General features: G+C 67.8%; 1 protein-coding gene across 1 annotated transcript in view; it reads right to left on the bottom strand.

Moving 5' to 3' along the window:
- LOC104125611 (T cell leukemia homeobox 1) overlaps positions 1-289 on the bottom strand; it is a 28,997-nt gene that overhangs the window by 3,852 nt on the left and 24,856 nt on the right. The window contains exon 2 of the mRNA XM_009638081.2: positions 33-270. Within this exon, the coding sequence (XP_009636376.2) occupies positions 33-270 (238 nt within the window). The remainder of the gene's footprint in view (positions 1-32; positions 271-289) is intronic.

Below are 289 nucleotides of genomic sequence, written 5' to 3'. Positions count from 1 at the left end.
GGACAGGGCGGCCCCGGGGCCGCGGGACTCACCGCCACTTGGTGCGCCGGTTCTGGAACCAGGTCTTCACCTGGGCGTCCGTCATCTTGAGGGCCTTGGCCAGGGCAGCGCGCTCGGCCGAGGCCAGGTACTTCTGCCGGTGGAAGCGCTTCTCCAGCTCGCAGATCTGCAGGCGGGTGAAGGAGGTGCGCGGCTTCTTCTTCTTGGGGGGCGTGCGGTTCTGGTAGGGGTGACCTATACGGCGTGTTACAGTGAAGGGTGAGAGGGCCACTGGGGGGGACACGGGAGG

The sequence above is a fragment of the Egretta garzetta genome, unplaced genomic scaffold, assembly GCF_000687185.1.
Source record: "Egretta garzetta isolate BGI_Z169 unplaced genomic scaffold, ASM68718v1 scaffold135, whole genome shotgun sequence".
Lineage (NCBI taxonomy): Eukaryota > Metazoa > Chordata > Aves > Pelecaniformes > Ardeidae > Egretta > Egretta garzetta.
This window is presented reverse-complemented; position numbering and strand designations above follow the sequence as displayed.